General features: G+C 39.2%; 1 protein-coding gene across 1 annotated transcript; it reads right to left on the reverse strand.

Annotated features, from left to right (window-relative positions):
* Nucleotides 1-12873: 12873 nt before the first annotated feature.
* LOC113359674 lies at nucleotides 12874-14203 on the reverse strand. The gene is made up of 2 exons (XM_026603267.1): nucleotides 13658-14203; nucleotides 12874-13584 (listed from the first exon to the last, which is right to left on the reverse strand). Exons 1-2 carry the CDS (start codon nucleotides 14201-14203, stop codon nucleotides 12874-12876), a joined length of 1257 nt encoding a protein of 418 aa, XP_026459052.1.
* Between the last annotated feature and the right edge of the window lie 6587 nt (nucleotides 14204-20790).

Consider the following 20790-nt stretch of genomic DNA (forward strand, 5'->3'; position numbering starts at 1 on the left):
AAAGACTTCACTTGAGGATTCGTGAAGCCAGGTCCAACTATCTTTATCTTGATAGTTTGAGTATCCTGATCTTGTTTTGATTGTTGAGTTGCTCACTCAAACAAGATAATATCTTCGTATCAGACTTTGTGATTCTACAAGTTTCGAATTGTGAAGTGAATAGTAATTTATGCTGCTCTCATGAGTCATAAGACTGGATTTTGAGGTTTGTTATACTTTGTTTATTGCAATCGATTTCTTACCTCACCTTGATCTTTAATCAGAACAGAAATCACATATAGGCTTATCTGTGGGAGCCAGATTGGTTTAAAGTCTTCAATTGAGTTGAAACAACTCTTAGGCTGTAAAGGACGTCAGCTAAGGGAATCATTTGCGCAGAGTCCTGCTGAGATTCAAGAGGCGTAAGGAGCGCGACTGTAAGTGAATTGATGTAACGGTTTAATTTGGTCTCAACTACATTTCAGTCTGAATTTGATAGTAGGCCAGTGTCTGTAGCGTCTTAATAAAGTTTGATGTTCAAGTCTGGACTAGGTTCCGGGGTTTTTCTGAATTTGCGGTTTACTCTTAACAAAATTTTTGTTTTGTGTTATTTCTTTTTCCGCATTATATTGTTTATCTTTATAATTGAAATATCCCAAGTTGTACGTTAATCAATCAAAGTAGATATATCCATCCTTGTTTGTTGGATACGACTTGATTGATTCTTGGATATTGATCTTTGGAATTGTCCAAGTACTCTCACACATAATCAGGTTCACAGATTGGCTTCTATAAACTTTCTGATTGTGAGAGAAAGAGATATAAGCTCTTCATATAGATCCTTGATTGAGATTCATTAAGTTGAACTCTCAGAATTGTATTCGAGTTTAGTTCATACAGGTTGCCTAAGAAAAAGTTGGTTGTGTATTTTGGTACCCCACGTTTTCAATATAAATATAAATATATGTATCTTGGATAAAATTTGTTTTAATTTTTTCTAATATGTTGATTTTTTTATTTATTTATAATAAATTGAACCTAATAATTAAATTTTGAATTCTACTTAAATAAAAGCCAAAAACAACCAAGCAACCAAAATACCTATGAGATGGTTTTGGCTTATAATATTATAAACCGAGCGTGGTCTGGGTTGGTTTAAGAGGCATTAGTTTGGTTCTCAGTTTTGGCGCAAAACCAAGAAAAACTAAACCACGGGCAATCTTAATTGCTACGCATATTTATTTTTACAAAGATTTATCAATTATCGACAATTATTAATATTATCAAAAAATTACATTCATAATATATACATGGGAAATATCAGTGCTTTCATAACGTTAAAAAATTACATTCACATTCACAATATATACATGGGAAATATTAGTGCTTACCTAACGCGTTTGCGTCCTAATCTTCTGAGCAATTGTCCATACCGTGTCGTGTCCGTACCACTGTATTCGCGTCAGTGCTATCCAAGATTCTGACAATATCGTGTTGTGTTCGTGCCACAATATTCGCGTCAGTGCTACCCAAGATTGTGGGGCATATGGCCTAGACATGTATCTTTATCCTTTCTAGCATACCAGGATGACTTTTATCCTCCATGATCAAAAGTATGCTTTCCATTCAACAAAAAGAGAATTTTATCTTTGTTGTCCCAAAAAATTGTTGATTTCTTTTATCTCTTTATCTCTGATCCACGAAGCTGTTAATTATATACCAACATATTCAGATGTATTTGATGTGATCCCTCAATCAAATTGATAAATCATGAATTATATTCCATGTTTATATCGCAAGAAATGCACTCCATATCCATTTAGAAGTCAAAAGAAGCATCCGTGTGATTTGTTTTAATTTGTCCGTACAAATAAAAATGTTATTGATGTCGGCAATCGTCCAAGTACTCTCACACATAATCAGGTTCACGGATTGGCATCTATAAACTGTCTGATTGTGAGAGAGAGAAAGAGATATAAACTCTTCATATAATTCCTTGATTGAGATTCATTCAGTTGAACTCTCAGAATTGTATTCGAGTTTAGTCCATACATATTGCCTAAAAAAAAGTTGGTGGTGTATTTTGGTACCCCACGTTTTCAATATAAATATAAAATATATGTATCTGGGATATAATTTGTTTCAATTCTTTCCAATATGATGATTTTTTGTTTACTTATAACAAATTGAACCTAATAATTAAATTTTGAATTCTACTTAAAAATCAAAACTAATAAAAACCAGAAACAACCGAAAAAACCAAAAAACCGATGGGATGGTTTTGGCTTATGATATTATGAACCGAGCATGATCTGGGTTGGTTTTTGGTATTTCATAAGAGGTATTAGTTTGGTTCTCGGGTTTGGCACAAAACCAAACCAAATCGAACCACAGGCAGCCTTAATTGCTACACATATTTATTCTTACAAAGATTTATCATTCATCGACAATTACTAATATTATTTAAAAAAATTACATTCACAATATATAACATGGGAAATATCAGTGCTTTCATAACGTTAAAAAATTACATTCACATTCACAATACATACATGGGAAATATCAGTGTTACATTCACAATATATACATGAGAAATATAAGTGCTTACCTAACGCGTTTACGTCCTAATCTTCTGAATAGTTGTCCATACCATGTCGTGTCCGTAACACTGTGTTCACGTCAGTGCTACCCAAAATTCTGCTATATCGTGTTGTGTCCGTACCACAATATTCGTGTCAGTGCTACCCAAGATTGTGGGGGCATATAACTTAGACATGTATCTTTATCCTTTCTAGCATACTAGGTAGCATACTATGAGCAAAAGTATGCTTTCCATTCAAGAAAGAGAGAATTTCACCTTTGTTATCCAAGAAGATTGTTGGTTCCTTTTATCTCTTTGTCTCTAATCCACGAAACTGCCAATTCTATACTAACAGATTCAGTTGTATCTGATGCAAGCCCTGAATCAAATTGGAAATCATGAATTATGCCATGTTTATATCGCAGAAATTGCACTCGGTATCCATTTAGAAGTCAAAAGAAGCATCTGTGTGATTTGTTTAATAAAAGAAGGCTATTATAGAATCTTGAAGTCAAATATTAAATTCAAGCAATATAAAACTTATCGCATAATGGGTTGCGAGAAATTTTTTGTCAGTTCACAAACTGGATGATTTTAAAAGGTTCTTTGATACTTTTTATAATACGAGTACACGAACTGATCTGGACGGTTCGCAAACTTATCAATATAAAAGGTTCCTGAACTCTAGATAACAAAATATGCATGAACTGTTTTGCACAGTTCACGAACTTTTTTGGTCTTGAGAGTTATTAAACTCCAAGTTATATTTGAAAGTTCACTAACAATTTAACCATTGTTCTTGGGCTAACCACTCCGTGAATAACGCTTATTTCGACTAATATGCGGTTGCACATTCTTCGTTATAATTCAAGGTAAACTTCTCACATGCTTACATGATCATTCAATATGGAGAAGTTAAGCTTGCTTGGTATCAAAGTAATTCGTAAACATGAAAACAAGTTAACGAACTCTGCTTTTTTTGTAAGCTACCTAGTCATGTTCATCATTTTAAGTAGAGGACTCCTTGCATACTATAATCTTAATATTTTTGTTTCTGTGTCCTAGTTGCGGATAAAATCGTCCTCTAAATACCTAGGTTTCTTCGCGACACTGTATTAGGTTACGAATTTTGAAGTTTTCATTAAAAGATTTGTGAAGCCCGGTCAAACTATTTTTTACCTCAAAGTTCTTGATATCCGTGACTTATTCTTATTAATTTTGTAGTTCACGAACTATAGATCATGAATAAGATAGATAGAAATCACTAAGTACCCTTCATCTCAGAATTTGTGATTCCAAAAGGTATATATCTAAACCCTTCTTCGATTTGTTTAGATTGTTCTTGTGGGGTAGACTCGATCAGGCATCTCTATAACCTTTTGAAGACAATAAGCTTTCATAATTTTTGAGGTTTGCTTAATATCTTCTTAACCTTGAAGATCCCTCATAAACAAACATATTTTTATTACCTTATTTATCTTTATAATGAAAATATCACAAGTACTACATTAAACTACCTAGACTATTTTTAAACTGTAAAAAACCTACATCATTAGCTCTTGCAAATTCGTGTTTCTAAAAATAGACTACAAGACTTGATCTTGTTGAAATTCAGTTCATATACAGTTCGGGTACATACTAGGTTTATTCTTGGATATTGATTTTTGAGATCGTCTAAGTAAACTTGTTCATAAATCAGGTACAAGGATATTTATTGTTGACCATACTTACTTACTATAAAAAGTTTGTCCATACAGGTTTCCGAACGAAAAAGTTGGTGGTACCCTCTCTGAAAATGCGGGGTACCAAGTACACCATAAATTTTTTCGTTCGGTAACCTGTATGGACAAAACCTAATATAATAGCAAGTAGACCAACTGAATAATCGTTGACAATATGTATATAGAGTTTATATCTCTAATTAACCTCTTCTCAATCAGTATGTATATAGACAAGAGTCTGCGAACTTGATTGTTAATTAAGAAGAATACTTGGACGATCTAAAAAATCAATATCCAAGATAAATCTACTTGTATCTGGATAATCAAATCGAAATTCTGCATAGTAATTAAACTTGTATTATCTTTCAAGATACGAATTTTACAAGAAACAAGTCTCGCAATTGATCACAATTAGATGGACGTATCTACACAGAATGAATATGTACAACTTGTGTAAATCCAATTATAAAGATATAATGCGGAAAACGAAAAACACAAGACACCAGAAGTTTTGCTTATGAGAAAACCGCAATTGCAAAAATAAAATAAAAGTGGGACCTCATCCAGATTTAAACACCAAATTTTTAGTTGCATCTTTTCTGATGGCCACACCCATGTAAATCTAAATGCTATAAACTACCCAAATATTCAATATTCAAGATGAACAATATGTAAAGAACATGAAAAGTAAAGATTGACACAAGTATATAACGTGGTTCGGCCATGAAGACCTACGTCCACGGGAAAGAAGATGTTTTCTTTATTGATCATAAGGTCTTACCCTTGAAAGAACAACAAATGTCACTTAGACTTCTTACTCTCTCTTTCTCTAGATCTCTCTCAGGAATTCTCTGTAGAAAGGACATCTAAAATGTTACATAAGTTATCCACCTCCTTCTACGTGGACTGGTATTTATAAGCAAATTAGACTCGTGGAGGCATGGTTGCCGAGCTGGTGGAGTTGTCGTACATCGCCTTCACCGCTTCAGACTGGTTCTATATTATCCCTCGTGATGGCTTGCTTGGTTCTTCATCTGAATCTTCTCGCCTTACTCATCATCGTGTAGCCCTTATTTGGGGAACCTCGTGCTCTATCACCTCTGGGTCGTAGTATAGATCGTCTAAGCCTTCCACTGCGATGCAGATTTATCCACATATGTTCTTATCCTTCATTAAATGCAGTCCTTCTTTTTGGAATTGACCGTCTGAGCGGATTAGACCACTCCTCGCACGCGTCATTCATGTGGTGTTTGTAGCAGGCGCCTCGATTCAGACGAACTCACCTTTTAGAGTAGGATTCGATGTTCCTATCCCATCATCTTATCATGTATACATCCCTTAGGATGTTGACACGTGGCTATCGGGTATTTTACCCTCACATTTTGCTCATTTTCTTTGCAACTTGCCAAGGGCATGTTGGGAAGAAAGCTTCGTAACCGCCCCGTCTTTATCGCCACGTCCTAGATTTCCGCCACGTCTGCACCTTTAATGCGCTTTTACCTGTTGTACTTGAGGCGCCGATTGGTTGTCCGTTGGTTTCTTATAAAATCTTTTAGGAGAAGAGAATGACGCCTTTATTATATGTTTTCAGAGTTCAGAACTTTTTCATTCTTTCTCTTCTTTGTCTCTTACTGTTTCTTCTTAACTTCTTGTCTCCCATAAAGAAGTTTATCATGTCTGGGAGAGATTCCCCATCTCGACATTCAAGACGGTATGGTCCCCTTCCTTTGTTTTTCCTTTTGTTTTCTTCGGTGTTTTACATCGTTATTTTGAACTGTGTGATTGTCATATTTTTTTGGATCGATGGTTCTTGCCATTGTTATTTTGGATTATGTGATTGTCATGATTGCTTCAATAGATGATTTTCTTCATTTTTCTTCAACTGTGAAGTTTCTGACAATCGCCATTATCGTCTCTGTCTTTTCTATGTTTTTTGCATGTTTTTCACCGGTGTATGTTCTGATCCATATCTGATTTGTTCTTTTTAGTGCTGATAAGAGAGATATGGAGCCTCCTGGTACCAGCCGTACTTATGATTTATCCGATGAGGCTTATTTGGAGATGGTGAAAGTTACTCAACGTCTGAAAAGATTTGACGTCTTTTTTGCTAGTCCAGCGGGTCAAGCCGGCATTTTGACCAAGGAGATCTTGATGGATAACCCATGTGGTACGAACGAGATATTTTTGACCGTTAGTCAGCTAGATGCAGGGCTTCGCCTTCCTCAATATTGTCCATTAGATCCATTTCAGTACGAGGTCATTTGCAAGCTTAGTTCCCAGCGAGGTATTTTTCAACCCAATGGTAATTTCTACAGGATTATTCGAGAAAGTAATTGGCGAAGCAAAGGCAAAGTTACTGTGCATCCGAAGAATGAGTTCGTGTCTTCTCAGATGGATTTGTACACATCCGATACTTTTGAGGATATTACTGGTGTATGCAGTCGTCCGATGCGTTTGAGGGTTTCGGGGTTGGGATTTCTAAATCTCCCAAGGGTCCTCGGCTCATGACCGACTTGGATCCTCATATTGCTAACAATATTATGCTTCGTAAGACCCATGATCCTAAATGGTTTTTTACTTCTCTTCGCATTGTGGGGACCTACATCTCTGGTTGGGATGAGCTTGGCAATGTCCTTCTTGGGATTCCTGATATGCATAGTCATCTGCCGCCTTATAAGCCATGGAAGATTAAATGGGTTCCGTGTTATAGACGTCCCTCGCCATCTCCCCAGGCTATTGAGGATGCTAAGGTAGATAATATTTTCTTAGTGTTTTAACGTACATATACCTTCCCCCTGTTTTATGCTTTAACATTCGATGTTTTTGTGTTTTTGACAGAGGAGAAGGGTTGTTGATGGCTCTGGGCCATCTACTGCTTCTGTGGAGGTTGCAGAACATGCTATAGAGGTTTATATTGGTGTTTTGTTTGGCTAGAACGAGGTGGTGGACCTTGGAGATGCATTCTTTGATGATCTTGACCAAGCTTTGTTGAATGATCCTGCCAATCCCGATGGCGCCCTTACTGTATCGGATGTGAGTCTTCCCCAAGCGAGTAATCTCGCTGAAAAGGGTGTTGTTCCCGATACGAGTGCTCGGGTTGGTGGTGGTATTAATGTTAGTGGTGTTCTTCCTGTGGTCGAGTGTTGGTACTCATGGTATACCAATTACCTTTGTTGGTGACTATCCTCCTGCTCCAACGGTTCCGTCTAGTTCGTCTTCCACTGTGTATCTGTTCAGTGGTGGGTCCGAGGCGATGAAAATACTGTGCCCGGATCAGTATGCTCGGATGAGTGAGGACGATCAAGCTCGTATCTTAACTTCTTTGCCTAAGTCCGCTCAACAACATCTTGTGCATGCGGTATGTATTGAACACCTAACTTTGGTCTATTAGCTTTTGAGTTTCTTAGTGCTCCAGTTTTGACTGGTATTGTTGTCTGATTTACTAGAGTAACAATTTGAGGACTGGTATGCTGGCTGAGGCCCGTGTTGCTAGGAAGCGATCCAAAGTTGCTGAGCAAGAGGTCCAGCAACTTCGTGATGTTGTGGAGATGGCTAAGCAGGAAGCCTTGTCTTTTCGTCGGGATAAGAAAGAGTTGGAAGGTATTTATTTCCTCCTTTGTCTAGATTTTGCGTCTCCGTGATAGGTTCTAGATTGCTGAATTAGTCTCTCTATTGGTAGCCACCTTAAAACAATTGGAGGAGAGGCTAGATAATATTGGTAGTAGGCATGACAGAGAACTTGCCAATTGGAAGCTCGATTTTAGTTCTCGTCAATGCAAGATCGATGGCTTGGAGCAAGACCAAAGTAAGTTGCAGACCGATGTGGATGTTCACAGAGATTGTATTGTAGAGCTTCGTGTGATGTTGGATAAATCTAAGCAAGTGGTTGTAACTCGCTCGGATGAGATCAAGATGCTCCGAGCTCAAAAGAATGGGCTCATTGAGTGGCAGTCTAGTCGTATGACCTTGTTGGCGCAAGCATAGGATGACAGAGCAGAGCTTATTTCGGCTCAAGCGAGAGTTCATCGAGCTTGAGAAAGATCGTGATAGGCATATGCTATCTTGTCCAACTGGCGATGTTTCCATAACTCCTGTGGAAGCACGAATTAGTGCCTCAGATAGTCAAAAGTCCCAAGTGGAATGGACCTTATCCTTTGTTTTGATTGAGCATGAAGGTTGCCTGATAGCATTTTTGAATTCTATTCATCTCATGTGTTCGTGTGTTATTTTTGTGATATTGATTGTCTCCCTTTATTTTCCTTGCAGAGGCTCGTAAGCATAATGTGGAATTGGAGAGGCAATTGGAGGAGGTGAAGGCAGCGAGACAGAGTCTCGATGAAGAGCTCAATGAAGAGCTGAATGAATTGGTGAATAACCATGAGGAAGAGCTGGCAGCTGAACGTGCTGACAAGAATGATAATTTGAGCAATCTTCACGTGGAGTACAAGGCTATGATAACAAAGGCCTGCAGAGCCACCGTCCTTCGCGAGCGTCAACAAGTCACTGTGGCTATTGCCGCTAGCATTGCGATCCCACCACCGTCTGTTGAGCCCGGGTCTGAGCAGATTGCTTCTAATAATGCTGAGGAAAAGGATCAGATGGACACTGATCAAGGTGCTCCTGGTGACGGACAGACTTGAACTTGTCTGCTCTTTTCTTTTGTTCATGTAAGTGTTGCCTTTTAAGGACTTCTTATTTTCTTCTTTTATCATTTGGCCGTCGTGTTGTATCCGAGGTTATATATGGTGAACATCGTTTGGTATGCTCTCATGCTCATTGTGAGACAAAAAATACTTATTTATTTTTGGAAAGTCCTCAAATGTGGGAGGCGTTATTTTGCTACTTATACTTTGATAAGTCCTCGTATGTGGGAGGCACTTTGATATTTTCTGTTAACTTATCTATAAACATAAATGATGACTTCTTGCTTCTTTATATCTGTCGTTCAATGGTCCCGAGTTGTTGGTTCTAAGGGATTTTGGTGTATATTTTTGGTCCAACCATGGGTGACAAAGCCAAGGAGTGATCAGTTCCTTAATCAGATATGTCATCTCTTACGATGTTGGATTCTAAATATAGCATATTTCCCTTTCCATTTCGTGCCTTCTTGGGATTTTTAATGGTGTCCAGTTTAGGTTACACCTGCCCCTTGGTTGAGTGCTCAGACGTTTGAGTCACTTTCTATTTAACCATGCTTTTTAGGGCGATATCTCGGTCAAGTGATTCTTGCCTTATCCAGGGGTAAGTACCTTGATTCTGGATATCTCCTGTTATGACAGGACATCATCTGATTTCATGATCGTGATGGCATAACCTTAGGTATGTGTCCGTCTTAGGTAGCTTAGGGTGTCCCTGATAGACGCATTTATGTGTCTATTTGTTCTCAATTTTCTGTATTGTTAGACTCGATTAAGTACTTATTGTGTTATTTTGTGTTCTTGTAGGAAATTTTAGAGAAATAAGCCCTTGCGGCGAAATGGGCTCTAAAAGTAGTGTTTTACACCCCGGAGAAATGTACCGTAGGCACCCCATAAATGCACCGGAAGCGTCCCAGAAATGTCCCGGAGGAACCCATAAAAATTACTATTTCCACCCCATCACTCTGGATAAGGGGCACCTTCTTCAACAATTTGAATTTGTGTTTTTGGCGGGAAATGAAGTTTTCAACTGGCAGAATTTTGATTGTCAAAATGAATGGGTTAGAGTGCGATTCAATCGCTGAAAATTGGCAGAAAGATGTGATTTGGCATAAGGAACAAAGTTTGGGTGTCGAATTTGATCGGAATTGGCTGGAAATATCGATTTGATTCTCGAGCTCAAAACAGAGCTACACGGACAGAACACACCATGTACACGCTGTTGTGTGTGTTTTGACTATGCATGGAAGTGATTAAGGGACGTTCGACAACTTACTAGGCGTGGGAGAGCTGAATTGGAGTGTGCAGAACCAATTCTAACGTGTGACAGAGTTAATTTTGGAAATTTTCGTTATTATTGGCAGCCGAGAATATTTGGATTAAATGGAGAATATATGCAATCAATGGTCGGATTTTTGGCTCCAATTCACTATAAATACAAGGCAAAACAGTTTGGGAAAGGTTGTCGAGAGTTTTGGTAGCTAGGGAGAGCTAGAGAAGACGAAATCAGAGTTTAACAAAACTCTGCTGCTGATGATGATGAACACCAAGAACACGAAGAACGGACTCGCGACGGCAGTCGTTTATGAACAATGTCTAAGACGCGCATCCGTGGGTCGCAGAGCAGTCTAAATATCAGCAGCACATGTCTCTTATCGTTCTTTTTGTGACGCCTTTTGTTGGTCGTACATTCACTGTTTTACTCATTATTATCATTTTAATCAACTTTTGATCAACATACATGTATTTTGAGATTATGAATAATATGAGAAGCTAAATCCCAACACTTGGGCGATGGAGGAAGCCTTATTTCACACTTGGATAATTATATTTAATTCTTTTCATGACTTTTGCATTAATTTTAATTGAAATTATGATTTAAATTAATTAGTTGTGATTTGATTTGATGGGTCATGCTTAGCTTAGATGATTTGATGTCCCATGCTTAACATTTACACCTAATATTTTGAGAATCTATCTTGGCAATAAATTAGAGTCGATATATTTAATATATTTTTCGAGTTATTATTGATAAAAGAATTATTATTTGAACCTTAAGAAATGAATTTGGCGGAATCCTAGTCCCAGTACCTCTCGCCCATTGTTAATATTTTTGTATATATTTTTGTTTTAAAAATCTATTCAAGTCCGAGAAACGAAAACCCTTACTTATCGCAATATTATTACTACAACAGTCCCCCGCATCATTCGCTGTAGAATGGAAGGTGTGGTTAGCACCGTGCCATAATCTTAATAGGCTTTTGTTATAATGCAAGTATGATATGATTATTCTATATGCAAATATAAAGCAAGAAACCAAAAAATAAAGAGAAAGAATAAAAATAAAAATAAGCAAAAATAAACAGATTTCAAAGCAAATGGGTGATTGTACACAAAAAGGGTAGTTTTATTAACTCTCAAAATAGGGTTTATTAACCCTTAGTACATTCGAGGAAGATTTCATGACCTTTTACAAGTAGGCTTAAGCCTCATTCTCATAATTTGACCTTCTAAGTGCCAGCCTGCATGGGGATTGTACTGCTCTGGGTAATTAAATTTGTTATAGGTGCATTGTTGCTTTCCCTTTGGGTTCGGGCAGCATGTGTGCTCCACTATCTGCCTCGGCGATGATCGCGCGGGCTCCGTTTCGAGTTAGGGTCGGTTTTTCCGGCTCGTGTTGGCGTGGTAGCATCTCATGCCAAGCTTTGTTGCCTAAGTCAAGTTATCTCCGATGAGCATACTTGTCGTGTTCTCGGGTTGGTCTCCGATGATAGTTGTTAATTCTCCAAGGGACCAAATCTTGGTTCTCCTCGGGATTTGTTAGCTTTGAGGTTTCCGGTTCCGAGGTGAGGTTTTTTCCTCGTGCTTCGGTCTCTGTCGTTGGGATCATCGCTTCCACTGTTGTGATCGCTTTTGTATCAAAAGTGGGAGCGAGTGGGGTTATTTCTGCCACCACCCTATGGGTGGTATGACGGGCCCATAGCATGTTACATAATTGACCACGTAGACTGGATCCATGTTTGTCTAAGTTCATTCTGATTGTATCGGCGATCGCCTTGTTAGTGACCCTTTGAATGTTCCTTCCACCATCCGATATGGCGGTGGATGGGATATTGGGATGATATGCGTCGTAATTTAAGAGAGTTTTAGAGACATCGTGGTCTTGGGTGTGTCTAAGGGTCGTGTTTTCAACCATTTTGCAAAGTAATCAATGATTCGCTGCCCCGTGCTATTTTGAAGGGGTCCAACAATGTCTGCTCCTTTCTTAGTTATTGGACGAGGGTTCAGCATAAGTCTTGGAATTTCTGAGGGGGTGCGCCTTCGCCTGCCCGTCTTATGCTTCTCTAGGCCTGACTTCGTTATTTACTCCAAGTCTTTATCTATGTAGGGCCAAAGATGCTTTTGTAATCTGGATTTGCTGGTCTGGGTATTGTAACCCGAGTACATATCCATTAGGGATAACAATTCACATGTAGGTGTTGCATCTGTGAGCCGGTTAATATTAAGGAGTGGAAGACTTTTTTCTGGACATGTCCTCTCAAGTTCCCAGTATCAATACTGACTCGTACGCCTCCATTTTTCTTTGGCATCTTATCCATGTCAGACACCCATATCGGATGCGGTATTTTTCGGACGACTCGTAGTGCTTGTATTCGGTTTGATCCTTCACGGATCGCCTGATGGTGCGTTGGTGTTGTCTGGTGTGTCTTCTGCCTCCTAGTATTTCCACTCTGAATCAATTCGCAATTGATACCGGCACATCTCCGGATTGCTTCCGGTCGTTCCCTTCATACGCCATGCTCGTGTGGGCTTATTTTCTTCCTTTAGAACAAGGTGGATATCATCCTCGGGGTGGAAGTTGGATTCATACTCTCCTTCGTCGGAGAGGGTCTGTGATTGTTATAATGGCCACGTAGGCGACCCCGAGGTTATGGTGTTGCACAAGGTTGGAGCATCATCCGAGGTGCTTTGGCTCATTAACTATTTCTATGTAGTCATGAATTTCAGCCAGGTTGTTGGCGTTCCTGTCCCTCATTGCCTGTGCCTTTGGGGAGTTTACTTTGTTTTCGCCGTTCTGAACGTCCATCTTGTAGCAATATTTTGCCTCACCAGAGTTTCCGATGATTTCTGTGACTCCATCGAGCGTAGGGAACCTTAGCCTCTGATGGTAAGTCGAGGCAACTCCTTTGATCCCATGGATCCAGGATCGCCCGACAATAGATGTGTTCGGTGAAAGTACATCCACTACACAGAAAGTGGTTAAGGTGAGGATTTTTCCTACCCGAATTTCCAATGTCACCTCGCCCCTTGGACGGGTCGACGAGCCGTTGAAGCCAAATATGTCGTAAGTGGAGGGTATTAGGCACTCGTCTTTAAGACCCATTTGTTTGAATGTTTCATAATATAATATCTCTACAGAGTTTCCTCTGTCGATCAGGATTTTAGGCATGGCCCATGACAACGCCTTAGGTGTTTCTTCCTCGCCTTCATGTTCAGGAAATGCGATGGCCGTCGTGACCACTAGTGGGTCGTTATGGTTCCGACCTCCATCAGGTGCCTCCGAGGCTGAAAAGCTAATAGGAAATTGCATCCACTCCTCAATGGGGGGTTCTCTAGCTACACTGAAGACTTCGTCACCTTCGAAGTTCCGTTTGTGAATTTTGTCCTGTGATATTTCCTTCAGGAGTGGGAGCTATGATAGCTGAGTGTGATATCGTATTGCATCCTAGATATTGTACCTCACGAGGGATCTCCACACGATGTATGGGTGCCCCAGTGGCTGGTTGGATCGCTGGTTGCGCGATGTACTCTTGGAGCTTAACTTCATCGATCATATCATGCACCATCTTTTTCAAGTCTCTGCACGAGTCTGTCGTGTGACTATGGAATTGATGGAACTCGCAGAAGTCAGTTATATTTTTGGCCCGCTCGGGCTGCTGACCTCTGTTCCATGGGCAAGTGATTTTGTATTTTCCGTCGATCTTCTTGAGGATCTCGGATATGGGGGTGTTTATTTTTGTGTATACTGGGTCTACAAACTTTCCCTTCTTTTGTTGGGCTTGGTCTCGCCTTTTCCATCCTCCACTCCGATGTTTATCGTACTGGGTTGACTCGTTGTTGGGTCTCTCTGCTCCTTGGGCTGGCACCTGGGGGTTCTGTGGTTCTACCATATTTGCTCCTCTACTGGTTCCTTTTACCAGCTTATCGTAAGTACCGTCTTGAAGTTCTTCAAGGTCCACGTAGTCCTCCTGGATTTCTCTCAGCTTTCCTAAATTCTTTGGCATGGTTTCATACATGCGGACGAATATGGGGTCTGTCTTTCTCAGACTATTTTTGAAGCCGAAGATCGCGTAGGCCTCAGGGACTCTTCCGATCTCGGCGCACAATTTTATCCAACGTGTTACCAGAGAGCGGAGCGACTCGTTTGGTCCTTTGGATAACTGGAACAGTGCGTCAACTTCCGGTTTGACTCTGTTAATGTGAATATATGTTTCTAAGAACAACTCGGATAGGTGAGCAAATGACTTAACCGATCCTCTTGGTAAATTGTTAAACCACATTAGGGCCTTGTCTCTTAGACTTGCTGGGAAAAACTTACACAACACCACATCGTACTGATCCCATTGGGTGAGTGTCATGCGGTAAGTTCTAAGATGTTCAACTGCGTCCCCGATCCCAGTGAATGGGTCTGTGAACGTCGGAAGGGATCATTTCCTTGGAAGTTGTTAGTAGGTTATCAGGCAAGGGAGATTGTCTTACCTCTTGCATTACCTCTGCCAACTTCTTGCTTTCTTGTTTTACCGTGGATTCTCTACACATGGCCTCTAAATGGCAGAGTCGGGCCTGTAACTGATTGTCCATGTGCCTCGTTTCGGCCTTCTTCTTTCTTCCTTGTGCTCTCTTGGGTGAGAAAGAGATCTATCGACGACGATATCTAGATCGCCCTGAGTCCTCATCCGATTGTTCGGCGTATGATATGATCTTCGACCGAATTGACCTCGAGCTCTGCCCTCTCTTGGGATTAGCGGTGGCGAGATTTTCGACCACACATCTAGTTTCGTCATTTTTATTCCTTTATCGCTTATGCTTGGGATCAACATCGGATGATCCCTCGGATGGACTATCCTCCTCGTTTAGGACGCCTTTGCCACCCTTGGGAAAGGGATCCGCTGTTTCCTCGTTTGAGGGGTCAGGGATATTGACTCGCTCATCGTCTTGCAAGTTTTCAAATGGATTCTCCTCCTCGGGGGTCTCCTCTATGTTAGCAAGTGACACCTTTTTCTTTCCTTCGCGTTTCAGCCCGCGGTTTCCCCATTCTAGTCTCTTGTTACGTCTTTCTAGTTTTTTCATTCTCTCATCCTGCGCCTCATGCGCTTTCAGGATGGCTGCGATGGTCGCAGTGTTAGCACCATGGTTAGAAGGTTTGTCCTTCTTTGTTTCATAGTTCACTGTTTGCCTTAGAAAACTGTTCAACCCTCCTGGTTGAGTTAAATGGATATCATCTTGTCCTACGAAGGGGAAACCCCTTCGTCGGAGCTGGAGTTATCTGTTAACCCCTCCCGATATGGATTATCAGGTTGTCCCTCTCCGGGGAGTGCACCGTTGTGCATCGTCTCGCCTAGCTCCATGTCGTCGAGACATTCTTGGTGGTTCTACCAGTTTCGCCTTGGCTCGCACGATTATATCGTCCCGTCACTATCGCCTTACCTGCGATATAAGTGGGACCCTAAGTTTGCAGGTCACGTGCAATTACTAAGTCAGAGTTCAGACTGGACAACTTTTGTGCAGGAAGACTTTTTAGTACATTTGGAGACATGTGAATATGTCAAAACATTCCCTACTTGCATGAGGTTTCAAATGATGGAGAAAAGGTGTTTTATTTGTCTCTCTTTTTGAGAAAAATACCTCATCTTACACGTTTTACCTCTATTGGGAAACAACCAAATTAGGACGATTGAGCATATATTTCCATTCTAGGAAATATCTCTCATCATCTTTAAAATTTTGATTTTGAACAAACCTTGAGTTTGATGAATGATGATGTATTCATTAATCCTTCCCCTTGACTTAAAGTTAGGTTTCTAAGAAGAAGAGCTTGGACTGTTGTGAATTTGATGATGAACATCATGAAAAAAATCCGTCTTTTCAACTTTCATAGGATAATATTTCTCTTATGAATCTTACTGACTAGTATTTCTTCACAGCTCCTTCATGGAGGAGATCGTTTGAGCACCGAAGTGTTTAAAACTCCATTTTACTCCGATCTACAACTCTCCTGAGCATCTTGAGGAAGATGTAGAAATCTTAAAAGAACAAAAATATTAAAGAAAATCGATGAAAAGGAAGTAAATCTGTTAATTTTGAGGGTATTCAAGACTCCACAGATCGCATGGATCGTGATTGAGTCCGATCTCTACTCATAAATTTTAATAGACTCTACACAGTGGTATGAAATCCACTTCTCTCATGGAGATTATGAAAATGATATAGAGCTGTTGTTAGGGAGGTAAAATAGAACTTCATACCTCCCTGTTTCTAATGCCAACATGTAGTTGCATCTTTTCTGATGATCACACCCATGTAAATCTAAAGGCTATAAACTACACAAATATTCAAGATTCAAGATGAACAAGATGTAAAGAACATGAAAAGTAAAGATTGACACAAGTATATAACGTGGTTCGGCCATGAAGACCTACGTCCACGGGAAAGAAGATGTTTTGTTTATTGAACATAAGGTATTACCCTTGAAAGAACAACAAATGTCACTTAGACTTCTTACTCTCTCTTTCTCTAGATCTCTCTCAGAAATTCTCTATAGAAAGACCATCTAAAATGTTACATAAGTTATCCACCTCCTTCTACGTGGACTGGTATTTATAAGAAAATTAGACTCGTGGAAGCCTGGTCTTGCCGAGATGGTGGAGTTGTCGTACATCGCGTTCACCACTTCGGGATGGTTCTATACTATCCCTCGTGATGGCTTGCTTGGTTCTCCCTATGAATCGTCTCGCCTTGCTCGTCATCGTGTAGCCCTTCTCCGGGGAACCTCGTGCTCTATCACCTATGGGTCGTAGTATAGATCGTCCGAGCCTTCCACTGCGATGCAGATTCATCCGTATCTGTTCTTATCCTTCATTAAATACAGTCCTTATTTTTAGACTTGACCGTCTGAGCGGATTAGACCACTCCTCACACGCGTCATTTATGTGGTGTTTGTAGCAGGCACCTCAATTCAGACGAAATCACCTTTTAGAGTAGGATTCGGTGTTCATATCCCATCATCTTATCATGTATTCATCCCTTAGGATGTTGACACGTGGCTATCGGGTATTTTACCCTCACAAAATTGTGTTAAGTCGCCACAAACACTAGCCTACTATCATACGTCGAATGAGAATATAGTTGAGACTGATTCCACCCTCCAAGCAATTCAGTTACAGTCGCACTCCTTAAGTCTCTTGAACCTCGCAAGGCTCTACGCAATTGATTCCCTTAGATGACGTCCTTTACAACCTAAGAGCTGCTTCAGCTGAAGGGAATATTTTGGTACCAATCTGCCTCTAACAGATAAGCCTATTTGATTTTTGTTTAGATTAAAGATCAAGGTGACAAAATCTACTTGCAATAGACAAGGCTATCAAACCTCACAAATACGGAACTTACGAATTCCAAAGAGAAACCTAGATTAACCATATCTCAAAAACAATCTTCAAAGGATCAATTTTCAGATACCTATCTTGAGGAATCACAAAGTCTGGGACGAAGAGAACTTTGCGTTACTTTTTATCTTGCCTGGAAGAGATTACGAAAACCTCGATAACAGAAAAACAAGATCAGGATACATGAAATTTCAAGGTGAAGATAGTCGAAACTGGCTTCAAAAAACCCCAAAGCGAATTTTTTTAGTCGTAGACCTAATTATGTTTCTCAAAGGAAACCTAGGTTTATAGAGGACGACTCTGTTCATGTCTTGATTTGTAAAATCTAGGGTTTATGATAAATAATGCTTGAATGACCTTATCGCATAAAAGAAGGACCTTAAAATAGAAAATAATTACTGTAATCGCCTAGGTACAGGTTCCGTAACTATCAAAGAAAAATATAGCTTACATGTGCTTTACGGTCCCCAAGTGCTCACTATTAATGAGACTATACATATTATTTGGACCAAATGATAGATACATGAACGAAGCTGTTTTTCCCATACGAATATATAGATTATTAGGATCCGATGGACACCCATAACATAGTTACAATCCCTAGGGTTGTCATAACATTTTGTACATGACTATGAGCGTTAATATATATTTCATGGATATACCAATAATAAAATAAATATTGTCACCAACTGTCGGGGCATGTAGAATCGACCCTGGAAATTTCGGTTAGAGTACACAAAATATTAAGATCAAAGTAATTGTGCATCAGCTTCTGATGGTAAAATTTCTTCCCTCAAAACGTCCACCTTCTTGCGAATACTTGTTTTGGATTTAAATCTCTATAAAAGAAACCTAAATATAATTGCATCATAGTATATGTCAATTGTTTATCCTTATCTGACTCAGCATATAGTTGTTGTAATATCTGAATATACATTTGTTGTTTTTCAATAAGCCTCATGATCATCATTTGCATCTCTTCATCAGAAGAATTCAATACTTAAGAAAATCAACTTTAAGTAAGTAAATGGGATTTGTTTTTGAAATATACATGTACTTGTGAAATTTGTATAAGAAAGGTACGAAGATATGTGAGTTAGTTGAGATGTGAACTGAGATGTACATATGGGATATAGCAGTTGGAAACGACTATAAAAAGTACCGGCAAAGACTGCACCTAGTTGATGACTCTTTATTGTTAGTAACTCAATCTTAACCACCAGATAAAAGTTCTACTTCTTGGTACGTAGAGACCAAGCTGCTTAGTGCCAAGTCCTATAGTTAACGAGGACATTCTCACTTCCACCTGTATGAGGAGATATGTATTTATTGTGTATATTGTATATATGGTTACGTATTTTGTTATTACGTGTAGATTTGTTTTTGGATCTCTACCTATTTTAGTCATGGGGAAAACCTATTTGTAACTTAAGCTTTTCGATAATAAGAAATATGTATATTATCTACCTTGTCATTTCATGGCATCTGGGCCAGAAAACACTTAATCCAATTTAGAAAATTGTGCTTAAAATTAGCACCATGACGTGTGTATCCAATGTAGCTATCACAACCATTAACTCTGGTGGAGGATCTCTATCGTCACAAGATCGATTAGATCTTGCTAATACTCTTACTGATACCCAATGGAAAACCATTGTGAAAATGCTTAAAACTTCGATTCGAAGCTTTCTGGTAAATGGATACTTGATATAGGGGATCCACGACATATGACAGAAGGTAAAGTATTTTTATTTAAGACTCATGAAATGAGTTTTTCTTCCGTAAAGCTTCCGAATGACACATACTCTCATGCTTCATGCGAAGGCACTGCGGTGTTTGGAAACAATGTGAAATTATTCTGTGTTTTATTCGTTTCTGATCTCCACTAAAACTTGATTTCTTTAGCATGTTTAGTTATATATTTGAGATGTATTTTCACTTTGACTCATAAATTATATGTGATACATGATTGCATTACGAGGACGATGATTGGTGTGGGTGAGGAACGAGACATGGTCCATATTTTCCATAGTAGAACGCTCATTACTGCAAATCGAGTATCTGCTGGAGAAGATAATTGTTTATGGCATAGACTTTTAGGTCATGCATATACTAAGGTTGTTTTTTGATTCCAGGTATGAATAAAGTTGATTGTCAGAAATTTCTTAATGAACCGTGTGATATTTGCTTTAAAGCTAAACAAACTCATACTACTTTTCAGGTAGTAAGAAAATAAAGCTGATGACTTCTTCAATTTAGTTCATTGTGATGTGATATCGTCAAAGCAATAGACCACGGCTCCTCCACTCCTCACTCGTAAACGTCCTCAGTTACGCCTTATCCCATAATTAATAATTATGTGTCCTGTACAAATTTTTCTGCTAATCATACTCATTTTTGGACGGCGATTACTTCTCTCAAAAACCTACCAGTTATGTTGAAGTTGTTTGCCTTCCATTTTGGCGTATAAATATGTCAAAGGAAAGTGATGCTCTTGATAAGAAATGACATGTTATCTATTACGGATTTGCCGCCAGGGAAGAAAGCTATTGGATGCAAATGGGTTTACAAAATTAAGTATAATTCTGATGGTAGTGTAGAGTGGTATAAGGCTCGCTTGGTTGTTCTTGGTAATAGACAAGTTGAAGGGTGGATTATCATGAAACTTTTTCTCCCGTAGAAAAAATGGTTTATGTTAGAACATTTTTAGCAGTCGCAGTTGCTCGTGATTGGGAGTTACATCAAATGGATATTGACAACATCTTTCTACATGGGGATCTTGATGAGGAAGTATATTATGCAACTTCTTCCCGGATATTCGACTAATTCTCCTGGTAAAGTGTGTCAACTACATAAATCTTTGTATGGCCTTCGTCAAGCTCCTCGTAATTGGTTCGCTAAGCTTGAAGGTGCTCTTAAGGCATTTGGGTTTGTACAATCTTATGTTGATTATTCTCTATTTACCCTCCGACGAGGTGAGAATTCTATTAATATGCTTGTCTATGTGGATGATTTAATTATTGTTGGGAACAATTCCGCTGCTATTACTGCATTTAAAGTATATTTAATCCGTTGTTTTCATATGAAATACTTGGAAAATCTCAAGTATTTTCTTGGTATTGAAATGTCTCGAGGAGTTGATGGACTATTTTTATCTCAACGAAAATACATATTGAACATTCTGTCTGAGACTGGACTTCTTGGAGCCA

Source organism: Papaver somniferum, chromosome 3 (assembly GCF_003573695.1).
Source record: "Papaver somniferum cultivar HN1 chromosome 3, ASM357369v1, whole genome shotgun sequence".
Taxonomy (NCBI): domain Eukaryota; kingdom Viridiplantae; phylum Streptophyta; class Magnoliopsida; order Ranunculales; family Papaveraceae; genus Papaver; species Papaver somniferum.